This window comes from Macaca thibetana, chromosome 2, assembly GCF_024542745.1.
Source record: "Macaca thibetana thibetana isolate TM-01 chromosome 2, ASM2454274v1, whole genome shotgun sequence".
In the NCBI taxonomy this organism is placed as follows: Eukaryota; Metazoa; Chordata; class Mammalia; order Primates; family Cercopithecidae; genus Macaca; species Macaca thibetana.
Window position 1 is genome coordinate 3,078,989 of NC_065579.1, and position 14,754 is coordinate 3,093,742.

At 36.2% G+C, this 14,754-nt stretch overlaps 1 protein-coding gene across 11 annotated transcripts in view; it reads left to right on the forward strand.

Annotated features, from left to right (window-relative positions):
• ACAP2 (ArfGAP with coiled-coil, ankyrin repeat and PH domains 2) overlaps positions 1 to 14,632 on the forward strand; it is a 179,449-nt gene extending 164,817 nt beyond the window's left edge. For 10 of the 11 annotated variants that reach the window (XM_050779140.1, XM_050779143.1, XM_050779141.1 and 7 more), the window contains 2 exons: positions 3,218 to 3,279; positions 9,953 to 14,632. In XM_050779140.1, coding sequence (XP_050635097.1) covers positions 3,218 to 3,279; positions 9,953 to 10,053 — 163 coding nt within the window. In that variant the 3' untranslated portion in view covers positions 10,054 to 14,632. Of the gene's footprint in view, positions 1 to 3,217; positions 3,280 to 3,711; positions 3,884 to 9,952 lie in introns of all 11 variants that reach the window. The other variant, XR_007723273.1, reaches the window with a different exon arrangement.
• The last annotated feature ends 122 nt before the right edge of the window (positions 14,633 to 14,754 follow it).

The following is a 14,754-nucleotide window of genomic DNA, read 5'->3' on the forward strand; positions in this document are numbered from 1 at the left end:
GATTGCACTGGCTCACTGCAACCTTCACCTCCCAGGTTTAAGAGATTCTTCTGCCTCAGCCTCCCTAGTAGCTAGGATTACAGGCATGATCCACCACAACCTGCTAATTTTTGTATTTTTAGTAGAGACGGGGTTTCGCTATGTTGGCCAGGCTGGTCTTGAACTCCTGACCTCAAGTAGTTCACCCACCTCGGCCTCCCAAAGTGCTGGGATTACAGGGGTGAGCCACTGTGCGTAGTGATTATTTTTTATTTTTATTTTTGAGACGGAGTCTCGCTCTGTCACCCAGGCTGGAGTGCAGTGGGACCATGTTGGCAACCTCCCATCTCCTGGGTTCTAGCAATTCTTCTGCCTCAGCCTCCTTAGTAGCTGGGATTACAGGCCCCCACTAACACGCCCAGCTAATTTTTTTATATTTTTAGTAGAGACAGGTTTCACCATGCTGGCCAGGCTGGTCTTGAACTCCTGACCTCAGGTGATCCACCCACCTCAGCCTCCCAAAGTGCTGGGATTACAGGTGTGAGCCACCACACCTGGCTGATTATTTGTATTTTTAAATTGTTGTATGGTTATTTTTTATTGCCTTTTTTCCCCTGATTATTTTCCATTGGTGATTGGTTGAACCCACAGAGAAGGACAGCCAACTGTACTTCCACACAGTGTTAACATAGCGTTGTGCATTGTGTGAGCTTCGAAGTTGGCTGGTATTTACTTTGTGCCATGTACTTCTCTAAGCACGTTAAATGTATTAAACACTTTAAATGCATGAACTTATTTGGTTCTCGCAGCAGCTCTATGAGGAAGATATTGTTAATATTGTCTTCATTTTATAGAAAAAGAACCCAAACCATAGATCATTTGAGATGTTAGTACGTGGTGGAGTTGGGATAGGAAACCAAGAATTGTGTCCCTAAAACCCATGTTCTTAGCCATTTGTGCTATACTGCCTGATACAGAAACAGAAAACCAGAGACTTTAAAATGGTTTTTTTTTTTTTTTTTTTTTTTTTTTGGAACAGAGTGTTGCTCTTGTCGCCCAGGCTGGAGTGCAGCGGCACGATCTTAGCTCTGCAACCTCTGCCTCCTGGGTTCAAGCAATTCTCCCACCTCAGCCTCCTGAGTAGCTGGGATTACAGGCATGCGCCACCATGCCTGGCTAATTTTGTATTTTTAGTAGATGAAGTTTCTCCATGTTGGCCAGGCTGGTCTTGAACTCCTGACCTCAGGTGATCTGCCCACCTCGGGCTCCCAAAGTGCCGGGATTACAGGCGTGAGCCACCGCCCCCGGCTAAAATGGTTTCTTTATCTCTTTGTATAGGACTAGGGCAGAGGCTGGGATTGTTAGAGTAACAGGTAAGTATTCTACTGCCTTGAGAATTAGAGGATTCTACAATTCTGTAGGCAAGACAGTTGCATTGATGTTAGTAATTTGTGAAGTTCCATTACCTTTGGGCAGTGGTAGGAATTTGTACTTGTTTTTAAAAAGAATTGTTCACATAAAACCAGGTGCTGCCGCCCCTAATCCAAGCTGCTCAGGAGATTGAGGTGGGAGGGCTGCTTAAGCCCAGAAACTGGAGAAAAGCCTGGGCAACACAGCGAGACCCTGTCTCTACAAAAAATTAAAAATTAGCCAGGTGTGGTGGCACGTGCTTGTAGTCATAGCTACTTGGGAGGATGAACGAGAAAAAAAAAATTATTTACCTGAATACTTAATTTTAAGATTAAAATGCATGCTTTTGAATGTTTGAATAAAATTTAATGTTATCTTTTAAATAATTTTGAGGTCTTAATTTGATTTACATATCAGATCAAAGTAGTTTATTACACATGGAATTCAGAAAATTAATTGCCACCTATACTTTATTATGTAGGAAATCTCAAGCATATTTTGTATTGTCACTTACTCATTTTATCCTGGGCTAAATGAAGCCCATAATTGCTTATCCCCCGTCATTGGAGAAGAAATAGGTCCATTCACACTCCTGAGCTCCTACTGAGAATTCTTGACTTCTCATATGTCACCCTTCTGCCAAATAAAAAAATCAAAACAGCAAAACATACTTTCTCAGATCCTTTCCCCCAAGGAGGGGTTACTGTTATTATGGAGGCTATTGCAGGAAAGTGTAGAACTCTTAAATCATTACAGATTGACAGTAGAAGAAAGATAAGTTATTCAAGAAAAGATAGGAATGATATAAAGAAGCTCTGCAGGCAGCTTCCAAGGCAATACCTATATAGCAATGGACGCTTCCCTTAAAAATAATCTGTTCTCAGATCGTCTAAATTTTCTTGTTTTACTTGGTGTGAGTGCTTCAGTTTCACTTAAAAATTTTTGTAAGTAAGCATCCTCTGTAAAAACCCAAATGCCAAAGGAAGATTTGTGGAACTGTTGTTAATACACAGAGTGGTCAAGTGAGGAGATGAAGGGAATTGTGGAACGTTGAAGATAGGAAAATTTCATGTCACACGCTGCAGTTGCCAAAGAGAACATTTCAGAAGAGGGTGATGGAGGTCTGAGAAGGCAGTGGAATTATGGTGGCCCAGAAGGACAGACGAGAGGTACAGAGTAGGAGAGGGGTACCAAACACAGTATTTGTCTATTTTAAAATGTTGCTTAAAGGAAATACTTAGCTTCTGAACCTGGTGCTGCATGTCATCTGCTGCCGAGATGAATAACCTAAAAAGAATATATAAGCAATATGGTGATGTTGGAAAATTCTTGATAACCCATAGTCATTTATTATAATGTTTGTATATCAAAATATATTCCCAGTATTTAGAGGTGATACATGCTGTTTATATGTCTGGAACGACCTCACTTCAGGGCGAACCAGAGTGAACTTATGACAGGGTCTCACTTCTGCACTGTAGAAGCAATAATTTCAACAGTTGGCAGTTAAAATTTGACAGGTTGCTGTAAGAGCCAGGAATTCTCAGGCATCTGGAGGAAGCAAGCCACTAGAGGTACTGCAGGGATGCGGCTGAAATAGAACTAAAATGCAGTGGTCGGAAAAGTTTTATTGTCCTTTCTCTTGAGAGTTGTATGAAGGTGAGATAGTTACCTTTGTACCTCAGATTGCTGGGTTTGATAAACTAAAAGCCAGATTATTTTAATGGCAAATAAAAGACAATTACATTAGTACATGTATTACCTGTTTATAGACTTTGTTTATGACATTGTATAATGTCATCTAAAACACTATTTTATTTATTTTTAGGTTACGTTTAGCAAGAATGAATGAAGAGATGCGGGAATCAGAAGGACTTTATGGACAGCCAGGTCAATATTCTACTAATAACCATACTGAAATGCAGTATAAGAAATGCATTCAGGAATTTATCAGTTTACAACTGGAAGATTCATAGTTCTTTAGCAAACTAATGTGATACTATAGAGTTTTTATAACCTACTTGTAAATTGTGAGTTGTTAGCTTTGTACTGTACTTAACTGAATCCTTGGGTGGCTAATCCTGGGCCTTTAAAAATTCGTAACTCTTCCTATGACAGTACACGTTGACTTGCTCTATTTAACTCTGGCTGCTGACTTCTTTATTTGCTGTACAGATGTCTTCCATATACATTCCAGTGAAGTGAATGGAATGGTAAAAATATTCTTTATATACTTACAGCAGCAAAATAGTTGTTTTCTTTTTGGAATTCTTTTTAGCTGTCAAGTGAATATAACAAAATTGTTTTCTTTTTGTTATTCAGGGAATTTCTATAAATTACGTTCAGGGAAAAAAAAAAAATCACCATGTGTCTGGCATATAAAAAGCCAGTATGGAAAATACCAAGAAAACGTTTACTGATGAGTTTTGTACTACAATCTAAAAATGAGTTGAAGATTTAAAATGAAAATTCACCAGGTGGAGAAGTCCATGATGTGAGTGGAGCTAGTTTGAGAGACTGAGGGCAAAGGTCTCATTTTATCTAAAGCTAAAGCTTTGCCTCCAGGCAGTTGTACATTATCTCTTAGATAAGTGGAATTATTTAGAACAGTACTTTTTGCAGCTGATGGCAGAGTAGATTTATTCTACTTGAGAAATTTCAATTCATGATCACCTCAAGTTTCATTTTGAGTAATTTTCACCTTTGAATCAAGATGTCAAGGAAGAAATATTGCCCATCAGATTCTTCTCTTTGATGAACACGTTGATTAGACATTTTTCACAGAGAGTAATTATTGGTTCTCTTGTTTCATGAATTTGAGTATGTGAATTACTCTGTTTTAAATTTATATGCACATTAGTAAAAAATTTCAGGAATTCATGACTAAAATACTTGAGAATGTTCAGTTTGCAATGAGTAGGTTTGGTTTTTTAAAAATGAATATGGTTACATTATTTTTAAAGTGACCTGGTAATATCATCTCTTCTTCCTGCTTAAATACATTTTGAAATTTCTGTACTTCAGCCATTTATTTTAACGAGATAAATATATAATTAATGTGAGGCCATTCTTTCCTCAGAGGACCATATTTACTACTGCTTATTTTTGGCCTAATTTAATATGGAACAAGTAAGAACGTTAAGAATAGAGGCACTTCAGCTAGATATTTCTCATCTAGGGTGTCCCACTTTAATCCTATGGATCGTACAATACTAGGCGGCTCATGAAGTTCCAGGATGTAAGAGCACTGATTAAGGGTGAAGCTCTAGCATTAATTCTGGATTTCACCCATTTGTTTTAAACTTGAATGTTAGATTTTAAATAGGTTATAATTTTGTAACAGATATTCTTAACTGATAGTATTACTAGGCCATTTTTGAGGCCTTTGTGTTTAAGCACTTTAAAATAAAAATTGTTTAAAGAATATGACCTGCTATTTATGAGAGAAGAGTGAACCTCAAGATTTTAAGTTGAACAGTTATTTTCCCCCTGAAATTTTTAACTTCAATGTTTGGTTAGCTGCTCTTTCCTTAAGGTGTTTGCTGATGACGTTCACCCAGCTGATTAGCCAGGTGGTCAGTGGTAGACTCTTCTCTGAAGTTGGGAAGCTTGAAAGGAGAGGGCCTCTAAATTCTTGCCACTTCTAGTTGCACCCAAATTGCTTGGGTTTCTGCTGCCATCATTTAGGAGCGTTCAAATGTCTTTCACTGTCATTTTTGAGTTTATATATACATAAACTTAAAATGTATAAAAAAGATTTTTCCAATTTATTTTAATGAAAACTTGAAAAAAAAAAGCCTCGTTTTAAAACAAGCTCTCCTACCATTCTCGCATTCTACAGGTTAAAAGATCAGAGTTCTGGAAATAGTATATCAGAATAAAATTGAGATTTTTGTAATTTATTTGAGGATCATCTTGAAAAGGGTTAGATTTTTAACTCATTCAGAGGGCCTGATATTTAAAGCAGGATAATTTTATGCGTAGACAGGGGACATGGTGAAATGGCATAGCAGTTGCTCTCCGGTTACTGTTCTTTTCCTTTATGAGTCTTTAGAGAGCGGGTATGTTTGGCTCAGGCAGCGGCTCTTTGTTTTTCCTCTGCTTATCACTGTACATTTTTCTATCAAACGCTTTGGTTACTTGTTTTATTGGGATCCTTTTTTGGTTTTCTTAGCAATACTATCAAGACTTCAGAACTCTGGGTAACTTAAATGCAGGTATTTTTAATCTTTTGATAATGAAGAGCTCTATCCTTTAAAAGATTCAGATGTAATCTTTGGCAATCACTGATTTATTTCTAAGAAACCCCACTTGTGAACTTTCTATCTGTACAACCCTAAGGACCTGGGACTCCCTGTTTCTTGCGTGGGGTGATGTGAGAGCACACGTTTTTTTTCAAAAGAAGGTGTGTCTCTCTTTGGCAGTCCCTGTAGCCCTTAGGAGACGTGGGTGGGTAAGGGAAACAGCACACTCTTCTCTCAATTATTGGAAACCAGTTTGGTGGTTCCCCCAGTCTCTGGCTCTGTGACTCTTCTTGATCGTTGGCAGGCTCTCAGCCAGTTGAGAATCATCACTGCTTTAGGGACCCACTGCTGGTTATGTGAGTATGTAGCAAGCACAAGTTGGGAATCGTTGATCTAAGCAATTATGAAAGTAAGCTGTTACCAACCCAGAAGGGGTAAGGTCACGCATATGATGACCTGGGGGTGGGTCTCACATGCTGCCATCCCTTTGAGGGGAGTACATTTCAAGAGCAAAATCAGCAAACTCTTGAATCGTCATAACTGCTGTTGTGGTAGATATTCTGAATACCAAAAATTAAAAATAAATTTAAACTGTCAGTGGAAACACAGCAGTCTGCATTTTAAAAAACTCAGAGCTGTCCAGGCACATAGAATAGTTAAGTGTCTGAAGGGAAATAGAATGTGGTTAAGTTTAAAGAATATGCTTAGTATTATAAATGTTGAGTGATTAGTTGTTTACCATTTATAATAAACTGTTAAATGTATTTCTGGGAACATTCCATGGCAGCATATTCTGGGTTGTTGTTATGTAGACAAATTATATTTGCCTTGGGAAAAATTCTAAGTAATCAAAATTATATTTAAATATTAAAAAATCACATTGAAGTTCAATTTGTGTTAGCTGTATTAAATATCTTGGTCACTATTGTTCTTGTAACGTTTGCTTTGCTTTTGGCAACACGTTTTGAGATCTAAGAAAGGTAGTACTTTAACAGTGCATTAATTAATGTTTTGTTAGAAGCTAAATGTTAACAAAAAGTTTTGTGTGTGTATGTGAAGGTGGCAACTTCCTTTTGTATTAACGCTTTTTAAATGTATTCAGTCAGTGAAACCAATGATTATTATAGCACCAACACTTTCATTCAAGGAAACATTTAATAGAGTCTTATAATTTGTTTTGCATGGTACAATGGTTCTACTAAAATATACTTCTGTAATAGGTACTAGATGATTTAAAAACAAAAACAGAAACCATTTAAAAAATTCCATAGCTTGTTACACAAAATATGCATTGCTAATAGTAGAAGCCATATATTGCCATTGTACTGTTGTAATACTTAACAGTGCTCATCTGGTGCTACCTGTAGACTGTTTGGTATTCACGTCTGCTAGACCCTTCTTCCTGTTTCTTCTTGAATGTATAATGTGTGCCTTTTAAGTTACTTCTAGTGTTGAATGGTAAAATCTTTGTGGTATTTTTGTATTATAATCTGCACTTTACACTTTCTTGGAAAGGAAAATTCCAGACTATCCAGTTTAAATAGTCTTTTAAAAATATTTATAATGTTTACAATAAATATTTTAAATATTTTAATTCAATATCTAAAAATTAGAAAAAATATTTTATATGGTTTGTTGCTATTTGTTGCTCTCTTCTCTATTTATTTTATATCTTTTAGAATGGTTAAAAATGAGAATAGCAATGTTTGTCTTTTGATGTGGAAGTAAACTTTTACGAAATCATGGGTATAATTGGATTGTCTTACCAGTTGTTCCAGCGTATCAACCTTTTATTTTGGTCATGTCAATATGAGTTAGATGTTAGTTACTCTCAGCCACCTGTTAATAATCTCTTCTTACTGTTTTTTTCTTTTTAAAGTAGACTGATTAGGTTTAATCGATTGATTCAAGTCAGGAATAAATTTCCAGGGCTAAATGAAAACTATATAGAGATGTTAATAAGTTGCTTTTTACCTAGACTAAATATAAAAAGTGACTAAAAAGTGTTAAAAAAACCATTTTTTTTTTGAGGCAGAGTCTTGCTCTGTCACCCAGGCTGGAGTGCAGTGGCCTGAACTTGGCTCACTGCAAGCTCCGCCTCCCAGGTTCACGCCATTCTCCTGCCTCAGCCTCCCAAGTAGCTGGGACTACAGGCGCCCGCCACCACGCCTGGCTAATTTTTTGTATTTTCAGTAGAGACGGGATTTCACCGTGTTAGCCAGGATGGTCTCGATCTCCTGACCTTGTGATCCGCCTGACTTAGCCTCCCAAAGTGCTGGGATTACAGGCGTGAGCCACCGCGCCCAGCCAAAAGTATTAAAATTTTTTAATTCAAAATCTTGGCTTATGCTGTTAGACCTTTTTACTAGATCTTTATTCCTATCCTCACTTTTTTTTAATTCTCTAGCTTTTGGTATGACATCTCTTGCCTCAAAAATCTCACCTTTTAAAAACTGACAAAACTTACTGCACTATTAACAACAACTGTAGCAATGAGTGTGTTATAAGATGGATGCAAGGTATCTTTTTTTTTTTTTTTTTTTTTTTTTTTTTGAGACGGAGTCTCGCTCTGTCACCCAGGCTGGAGTGCAGTGGCTGGATCTCGGCTCACTGCAAGCTCCGCCTCCCGGGTTTACGCCATTCTTCTGCCTCAGCCTCCTGAGTAGCTGGGACTACAGACACTCGCCACCTCGCCCCGCTAGTTTTTTTTGTATTTTTAGTAGAGACGGGGTTTCACCGTGTTAGCCAGGATGGTCTCGATCTCCTGACCTCGTGATCCGCCCGTCTCAGCCTCCCAAAGTGCTGGGATTACAGGCTTGAGAATGCAAGGTATCTTATAGGAGATAATTATAAAACATGTTACAACAATAATATTCAAAAACAGTATTCTGTGGTTGAAATCTTAAGAACAGAATTATGCCAAGCATGTGTATAAGGCTAATGTTAGCAGGAAGCATTAATGATGAATGATTTGTCTTGAAAATAAGATTCCTTTGTCTGAGGGATTGATCTGTATGTGTGTGTATATTTAGTTTCTCATGACAAGAAAAATGGTATTCAGTCAGCTATAATATCAGTATCTATAATCTCTTTCTCGACAACATATTTATACATATACACATTTATTTTTCTAATTTAACAGATGTCCTTGGTATTTACCTGCATTTTGTCATAGCATTCTTGCTCATATGACCTGCAGCAAAACAAAAACAAACCCAACTTTTAAATATGCAAAACTATGATTTTAAAGCCTTTTTTTTTTCTTTTTTTTTTTGAGACAGAGTCTTGCTCTGTCGCCCAGGATGGAGTGCAGTGGCGCGATCTCGGCTCACTGCAACCTCCACCTCCTGGGTTCAAGCAATTCTTCTGCCTCAGCCTCCTGAGTAGCTAGGATTACAGGCACTTACCACCACGCCTGGCTAATTTTTGTATTTTTAGTGGAGGCAGCGTTTCATCCTGTTGGCCGGACTGGTCTCAAACTCCTGACCTCAGGTGATCTGCCCGCTTCGGCCTCCCAAAGTGCTGGGATTGCAGGCATGAGCCACCACGCCCTACCTTAAAGCCATTTTCTAGGATTTTGTTGTTAATTTTTGTAGAGACATAGTCTCAGCATGTTGCCCAGACTGGTCTTGAACTCCTGGCCTCAACCAGTTCTCCCCCCCACCACCCCTTAGCCTCCCAAAGTGTTGGGATTATAGGCGTGAGGCACTACACCTGACCAGATTTTATGAGTTTAGTAAGCAGTGGATGTAGGTGCATTAGTTTTAATTACGCACTAAAGTTTGACTAAAAAATTACTTTTTTACATGCTCTTTTAAATTCCTTTTAATTAAGAGACAGTATTATTTTTCCCTGAGTATCAGTTTGTCCTGATTATCGGTTTGTCTTGTTAATAACTTGCATCCATCCAAAACATTAGTATTTAGGTTTTAGTCATTTCTTTTGGCCTTTATCAAGGGAAACATTTATTGAAAGGAGGTCTCATTTACTGTACCTCATTTAGAATGACTTTCCCCCTCATGTGTTAATAAATGTATTTCTTCACATTGCTTTAACACACTTGCATCTTTGCTCTTTTCTAACTCCGAGCTTTCTTCTGTGGCTGCATCTGAGGTGCTTTTTTCAGGTATAGTTTTTTTTTTTCTTTCGTTACATAATTTTTCAGCATTTATTTTTAGTTGCCCCTTTTCTTCCAAAAATGCTCATCTGAACAAAATTTTAATGTAATGAATTATAAAATAGTACTAGTAATAAATATGAATGTTGTTTTATTAATACTTGTGTAAATGTTTAAAGTGTCTTTATTTTATTTCATGCAGGTGATGAAACTTACCAGGACATATTTCGTGATTTTTCCCAAATGGCATCCAATAATCCAGAGAAACTAAATCGTTTCCAGCAAGATTCACAGAAATTCTGAATTTTTTTTTAAATGGGAAAATATGAAATCTGGTGATCCCCTAATGTATACAGCTAAAACTTCACAATTTTTTACTGCTTTAATTCTACTTAATTTTGGTAGATATTGAATGGCTTGGAAAAAAGGTACCCATTCATATATTTACAAATTAAAACAGTTATCTAGTAGTTGGAGAGGAACCTAATTTAGGACCTCTTTTATTAAAAAAGCCTATTTAAAGGGCTATTTCTGTAGATAAAAGTTCAGTCTAGATTTAGGCCATCTCTAGGTTACAAGATGCTAGGAGGTCAGATGAAAATGATTCTTTTGCCAATGGGTGGTAGCACTGAATTTTTCCCACCGTGCGTCTTGCCCAGGATCATTCAGTCAAGCATGTCTTCATCAAGTGGGAGCCAACTGTCCTGCCTGCCTCAAGAATATGTTTTTTCTTTAGCTTTCCTGATGATTTTTGGTGGTTCAGAAATAGGTGTGTGTGTTTATGTGTTTTGGTAACCTAGCTTTCATACACTCAATATACGATTTATTAGAACCAGAGAATGTGTTTTCCCCATTTGTTCATAAATGCAGTTATACTTCTTAGATGACAGGTTATTGTCCAGTACTTTAATGTATGTATGTATAATGGCTGTACAGGTAGACCATAATTCAGTCCTTTAGATTTATTTTATGCAGCAAATTTTAATCACAAAAAAAAAAAACCCAGTTCAAAATGTGTAGTTCTTCATTGTTGGGTTGATTTCCTGAAGCCTTGACAGATGTATCGATGTAATAAAACTGTGTCTAACAGGTTGCTTGAATGTTGCAAAATTATGCTTTCATCAAAATTTAACTTTTAAAAGAAAAATCAATTTATAAAATAATATAGGCCATTTTTATATTTGAAATTTGTCCTTTTAAAGATATAGTTTTGCTGTTGCTCCTAGTGAAAGAATCTCTGTACAAAGGAGAAAAAGAACCCCACTTATTCTTAGTTAATACTAAAATATATAGCAATAAATTACTGTTTATTTTTTTCTACATCTATTTTGTGTACTTGTACACAGTGTACATTCTTTTAAATTATATCATGTATATAGCTTTAGTGTTCGGTTACATGATTCACAGACCCCTGAATTCCAAAATATTATGGATAAACATATTACCATTTATATGCCACAGATTAGTCTGATTCCATCTTTGAAATGTCTTATCAAGTATAAAATAATTAATTTGCCTTTTTTTTTTTTTTTTTTTTTTTTTGAGATGGCGTCTTGCTCTGTCACTGAGGCTGGAGTGCAGTGGCCGGATCTCAGCTCACTGCAGACTCTTCCTCCCGGGTTCACGCCATTCTCCTGCCTCAGCCTCCCAAGTAGCTGGGACTACGGGCACCCGCCACCATGCCCAGCTGTTTTGTGTTTTTAGTAAAGACGGGTTTCACCATTTTGGCCAGGTTGGTCTCGAATTCCTGACCTCAGATGATCAGCCCGCTTTGGCCTTCCAGAGTGTTGGGATTACAGGCGTGAGCCACTGCACCCAGCCTAATTTGCGTTTTGATTCCTTTCCATTGTTGTCAACAATTAAGTTTATTCTTCTTTTAGAAATTATATGTAAATGATATTATTGATACTTTCTAAATAAAAGAGGTTTTTAAATATTTAAAAATGTTATGATCCAATTATAGATAAATTTTCTAACATTTCCCAGTAACTAGAGTTTTACAAATTGATTAAACGTCAAATCAGAATCTAGCCAAGCAGGAATTATATTGAAATAAGTTCACATCACAGAAAAGGTTCCATAATTTGGCCAAATTGCATGCACGCAATGCTTATTTAGTAATAGTCACTATATGTTAGATGAGGATAAAAATATATTTGTGAATTATTTCTGAGGAAATGCTAACTCCCACAGCATTGTATTTAATTATAACAATAACAGGAACATTAAATTTTTATCTTTGCTGTGTGATCTCAAACTCATAGATCATCTGGCTTTTTAGGTACCTTCACTAAAGGCAAAAATCTGATTTGTAGTTTTTATTAGCGTGTACCTTGAAATTATTTGACCAAGAAGCTCAAAGAAAAGAAGAATGTTAAAAAGAAAGAAACCTCACTTTTCCATCAGTGATAGTGCCCCTGCCTGTTTTAATCCCAGGATTTCATTCCTAAAGATCCTGACCTTTGTCTGAGGAAATCGAGGCAGTTTTCCTTTTGGATCTGGCCATTGGTGTGTGCTTCAGATCACCTCTGGAGTCTCTGTGGTTGCAAAGGCAATTCCTTATGACACGCTTACCTCCTGCGGCTTGAGTTATGAGTTGTTAATGTGGCAGTAATTAGTATCTACTTAAATTTAGTGGTCAGAAATGTATTTGAAGTGCCCTAAAGATGATCATGGTTCAGAATATCTTCAGAGAAAGCAAAATCTTTAATATTGCAGGGAGGCTGGCAATACAGAAATACATTTCTGTGACTTCATTTCTTAAATATGCTGAGACCCAATTTGGACTGCATTTGGCAGAAATGATGGAGTAAACAGCAAGGCTTTAAATTAAATTAATAGTTACAAGGTAGGTTGGCTCTTAGGTGAATTTAGCCATGTCAGCTAATAGCTTTTCTATGGTGTGTAACAAATCTGAGTTATGTTATGCTGTGAATTATTCAGTGCATTATAAGCAATCATAGTTTAAACAATGTGAGTCATGCTTCTGGGCTTCATTGGTCAGTGTAATTGGCCTTTTTATTTTCTTTCCATAACTTATCTGCTATTATTAATTTCTTACTCCTTATTAATCTGGTAGCTCATTATCTTTAGCTTACTAACTTAAAAATTAGATTAATATCAAAATAAGAATAGCACTATGAAGAGTTAATAAAATGCAATTTCATGTTAGAGCTAGAATAAAAGTAATTGAGCAGTTATTTGCAGTGTTTCATTACAACATTTATGTGCTTAAGATTTCTAAGGTTTTAAAAGTTACCTTTAATATAATCCTTAGAAATTCAGAAATTTCCTGATATTAGATTATGGTGTTTGCCTGATTTATATTGGTTTTCACTGTAGATTTTAATGAACTTTGATTGGTTACTTTTCCAGACATACAGATTTAATTTGGAATATGAACTTTGGTTCTTCATGAGTGCATTTTGAAAAAGAAAAAAATACACATTCAGAATCTGGCCAATTTAAGTTTGTATTTTAAAAATATTTTATGCATATTAAGTATGGTCGCAGTAAATTGTGTGTAAGACTAAATTTACTACCATTTTGAATAATCAGACATTCCCAGATCATTCTTATATTGTCAGATAACACTTCTGTATAATATCACTTTGGACCATGGACATGAGCTGGAAGAATGATGTATTTTTATAGATTGTATGTCCAGAATGACTTTAGAACCGCATGATACAGTGGAAGGAGCACTAGACTAGTAGTCACTACCCTTTTTGGATTCAGGGCTCCTCACAATTAAAATGAGTGGAATGAAACAAGGTGAAAACATAAAAACATCCCTTTGTATACTGTTTTGCTACTTACAGTGTACTTTGGCATTGCTTTATCTCCCTGGATTCTCACGGTAGGATTTCTGAGATCTTAATCTAAGAGCTCCGAAGTTGTCTACTTTTTTGACCCTAGGGTGCTCCTTTTGTTTTACAGAGCAGGGTCATTTGATTTGCTAGCTGGTGGCAGAGTTGGCACCATTACCCAGGTCTGACTACCAGTCAGAGGCACTTTATTTGTATCATGAAATGATTTGAAATCATTGTAAAGCAGCAAAGTCTGATAATGAATGCCAGCTTTCCTTGTGCTTTGATAACAAAGACTCCAAATAATCTGGAGAACCTGAATAAAAGTTTGAAGGGCTCGATTGGGATCTGAAGACAAAATTGTAGGAAATCTTACATTTTTGCCATAACATTAATGAAAGCAAAACATTATAAAAGTAATTTTAATTTGCCATATACTTATCAATTTATTGATGCTTCCAGATGACATCTACAGATATGGTTTTGTGGACATCTTTTTCTGTTTACATAAATTTATCCACTTAAAATGTGATAATGTGGAGACAAAGCAAGGTTTGATTACATAAACTTTTCTCTGCATTGGTCTTGTCACTATCTTATTTGCTGAATTTCTTAATTTTCTTCAACCTCCCCACCCTCCATTTTTTGGATATTAAACAGGGAAAGCTTGCTACATTATAAAGGTTGTTGGCACCATTTATTTTACACAAAGGCTAAAGGTTAACTTTTGGAAATGATGAGCTACTTTTATATATGTGTTTACTCGTGCTTTGTGATATTTCTGGATCATTCCAGTCATAAAGACTTATTACATGTACTATTTCTTGCTACCTGTGAAAAGGTATATTTTAAAGAATGTATAACCAACAGTCCATTTACTTTTTATTAGTATGTAGAGGATTTGTATCTAATTCATGAATGTAGTTTTACAATAGTTTCTCATTATAAATGGAGCAAAGTACATTATCTTTATTCCAAAATGTACATTATGTAAGAATTGTAAATATACTTGATTAAGTACTTTGTATGCCAAAAAATTACAATAAGTCAATAAAAATCTCACCTCTGGCTTAGTTCTTTCATGCTGACTTACATTTTCTTGTGAAATACACTGTGAACATATCTGTCACCAGCAGTTATTTTTAAGGTACTGTATTTCTTCCCAGCCCTTTCAAATCCACATTCATCCTATTTG